A 2,577-nucleotide genomic window follows, 5' to 3' on the forward strand; every position below is an offset into this window, starting at 1 on the left:
AGAGCGCACCGAAGATTCAAGCTCAACACCAGACATTCCCTGCCGCCTGTCTCCCCGCGCGCTTCTATAGGAAACAAAACATGTCTTGGCTCTGCGTGGTTCACCACTGCCCCATCAAAACGGCAGCTAAAATTGATGAAAGATATTCAAATCATCAGGGAGTTTTAAAAGTTAGCACACCATCTTTGGTATGATACGTTTTTCGTGGAGTGTTTGGCGGATCGCGCAACGCTTCAGATTGGATGCTACAAGTTTGAAGTGGAAGCGCGTTTTGGATGAGAATACACCTGGAAATGAGGGATCGGCGTCAAAGGTACCCAGAATGGATTTAACTACTGTCCCATTCCCCTCGCTGAACTCATTCGCGGATACTAATGGCACAAGCGCGCCGAGACTCCAGCCGCATTCACAGTGCGCGGCGGTGCTCATCATTCTCGTGGTTACCATGATCATCTTGGTCACCATTGTGGGGAACGTATTAGTGGTGGTGGCCGTTTTCACCAGCCGCGCGCTGCGTGCGCCACAGAACCTCTTTCTGGTTTCTTTGGCGTCTGCTGATATTTTGGTGGCCACTTTGGTTATTCCATTCTCCCTAGCCAATGAAGTGATGGGCTACTGGTACTTTGGAAGCACCTGGTGTGCCTTCTACCTGGCTTTGGACGTGCTCTTCTGCACGTCATCCATTGTGCACCTCTGCGCCATAAGTTTGGACCGCTACTGGTCGGTCACCAAAGCGGTCAGCTACAACCTAAAGAGAACCCCGCAGAGAATAAAGTTCATGATCACGGTGGTGTGGGTTATTTCGGCTGTGATTTCCTTCCCACCGCTTCTCATGACCAAACACGACGAGCTAGAGTGCTTGCTGAACAACGAGACCTGGTACATCCTCTCCTCCTGCATGGTGTCGTTTTTTGCGCCTGGTCTCATCATGATTTTGGTCTACTGCAAGATCTATAGGGTGGCTAAACAGCGCGCGTCCACCGTGTTCGTGGCTAGGAACGGGATGGAGCGACAACCATCGCAATCCGAGACCTGCTTCGTGCGTAAAGGCAAGTCAGAGATGGAGAGCCCCAGCAGCCACAGCTCAGGCAGCCGAGAGCGCAAAGGCGAACTCGACGACATCGATCTGGAGGAGAGCAGCATCTCCAAAAGACAAAGAAACTCGCGCTTCGCCAAGAGTAGGAAGGTGGAAGGGGCACAAGCGTGTCCAAAGCAAAATGGACGGCTGTCATGGGCATGTAGCCGCGCGTCGGAGCTCGATCAGGAACCGAAAGCGCGTCAGATGTCTTTGTCAAAGTCCAAACTGGCACAGATGCGAGAGAAGCGCTTCACCTTCGTGCTGGCAGTGGTTATGGGGGTGTTCGTGCTCTGTTGGTTTCCTTTTTTCTTCACGTACAGCCTTCATGCTATATGCCGAGAAAGTTGCCCAATACCGGATTCTCTATTCAATCTCTTTTTCTGGATTGGTTACTGCAACAGCTCTGTGAACCCCATCATTTATACCATTTTCAACAGAGACTTTAGGAAAGCTTTCAAGAAGATAATGTGTCAGCATTCTACACGCACGTAAATGCACACACATGTGTATATGGGTCAATGACAAATAAAAGAGTGTCATAGAGTGTCAAGAGATGATAAAGAGGGGGAATCTTTTGAAAATATAATATAATACACTGTATAAAAGTGGTAACCTGCAATTGTTACATTAAAGTGCTATTTCTGCCTGATCTTACCCTTACATTTAGTTTTCTTGGTGTAACCTGATATGCGACCCTGGACCACAAAACCAGTCATAAGTAGCACGGGTATATTTGTAGCTATAGCCAAAATTTTTATTTATTAGTTACCATGTGAAGCACATTTTTACCATTTTTTTCAGTGTATAAGATATACACACATCTGCCTTAAAAATGCCAAGCGCTGTAAACATTAACTAAAAGCTACTAATTTATTTTCTTGCATGTTGAATAAATGTAGATAAATTAGTAAAAAAAAAAAAAAAAAACTTTCATGAATATCAAGTTTTAGGCTGAACCCATTTGACCTAAACAAATCATCTTGTCACACAGTAATAAGAGTTTTATGGTTTTCTTGTCACATGAAAACAAAATGTCTTTCAGCATGTTGGTTACACCACAATGACTTTGATTTGGTCTGCTTAAAAAAATACTGCTTCCATGCTTGTTTTGTAGTGAAAGATATAATGGCAACTTATCTTTTTTTCTAGAATTTAAGCAGTTTTGAACAATCCCCAGCTGGTTACACCTTTGACATTTTTCCTTTTCATTTTTCCCCACATGAATGTGACTTCTAATTCAGAAATTAGCAACATTTTATCATAGAACAGATGCAGATGTAGGAATTGCATTTTTTAATAATTTAATGGATCCTGACAAAAATGAGTGTCACATCATTGACCCATATATAATGTATGTGTTGGCATGTGTGTGCATGTAAACATCTTGTTTATCTGTGTATGAGTTTGTCTGTGTGCTCTGTAAATAGTGTTACGGGATCGCTAAGCATTTCTATTGCTTGTGCACATATTTTGGACTGTAGTGTATTCCTATTTGAGAT

General features: G+C 43.7%; 1 protein-coding gene across 1 annotated transcript; it reads left to right on the forward strand.

The window, feature by feature from the left end:
• Window positions 1-318: 318 nt before the first annotated feature.
• On the forward strand, window positions 319-1,641 carry adra2db (adrenergic, alpha-2D-, receptor b). The gene has a single exon (XM_016487141.1). The coding sequence runs from the start codon at window positions 323-325 to the stop codon at window positions 1,568-1,570; it is 1,248 nt and encodes a 415-aa protein (XP_016342627.1). The 5' UTR covers window positions 319-322; the 3' UTR covers window positions 1,571-1,641.
• The last annotated feature ends 936 nt before the right edge of the window (window positions 1,642-2,577 follow it).

The sequence above is a fragment of the Sinocyclocheilus anshuiensis genome, unplaced genomic scaffold (assembly GCF_001515605.1).
Source record: "Sinocyclocheilus anshuiensis isolate Anshui unplaced genomic scaffold, SAMN03320099.WGS_v1.1 scaffold966, whole genome shotgun sequence".
In the NCBI taxonomy this organism is placed as follows: domain Eukaryota; kingdom Metazoa; phylum Chordata; class Actinopteri; order Cypriniformes; family Cyprinidae; genus Sinocyclocheilus; species Sinocyclocheilus anshuiensis.

Excerpts from the sequence above, each read along its gene's own strand:
- adra2db (XM_016487141.1), top strand. The coding sequence starts at position 323 with ATGGATTTAACTACTGTCCCATTCCCCTCGCTGAACTCATTCGCGGAT.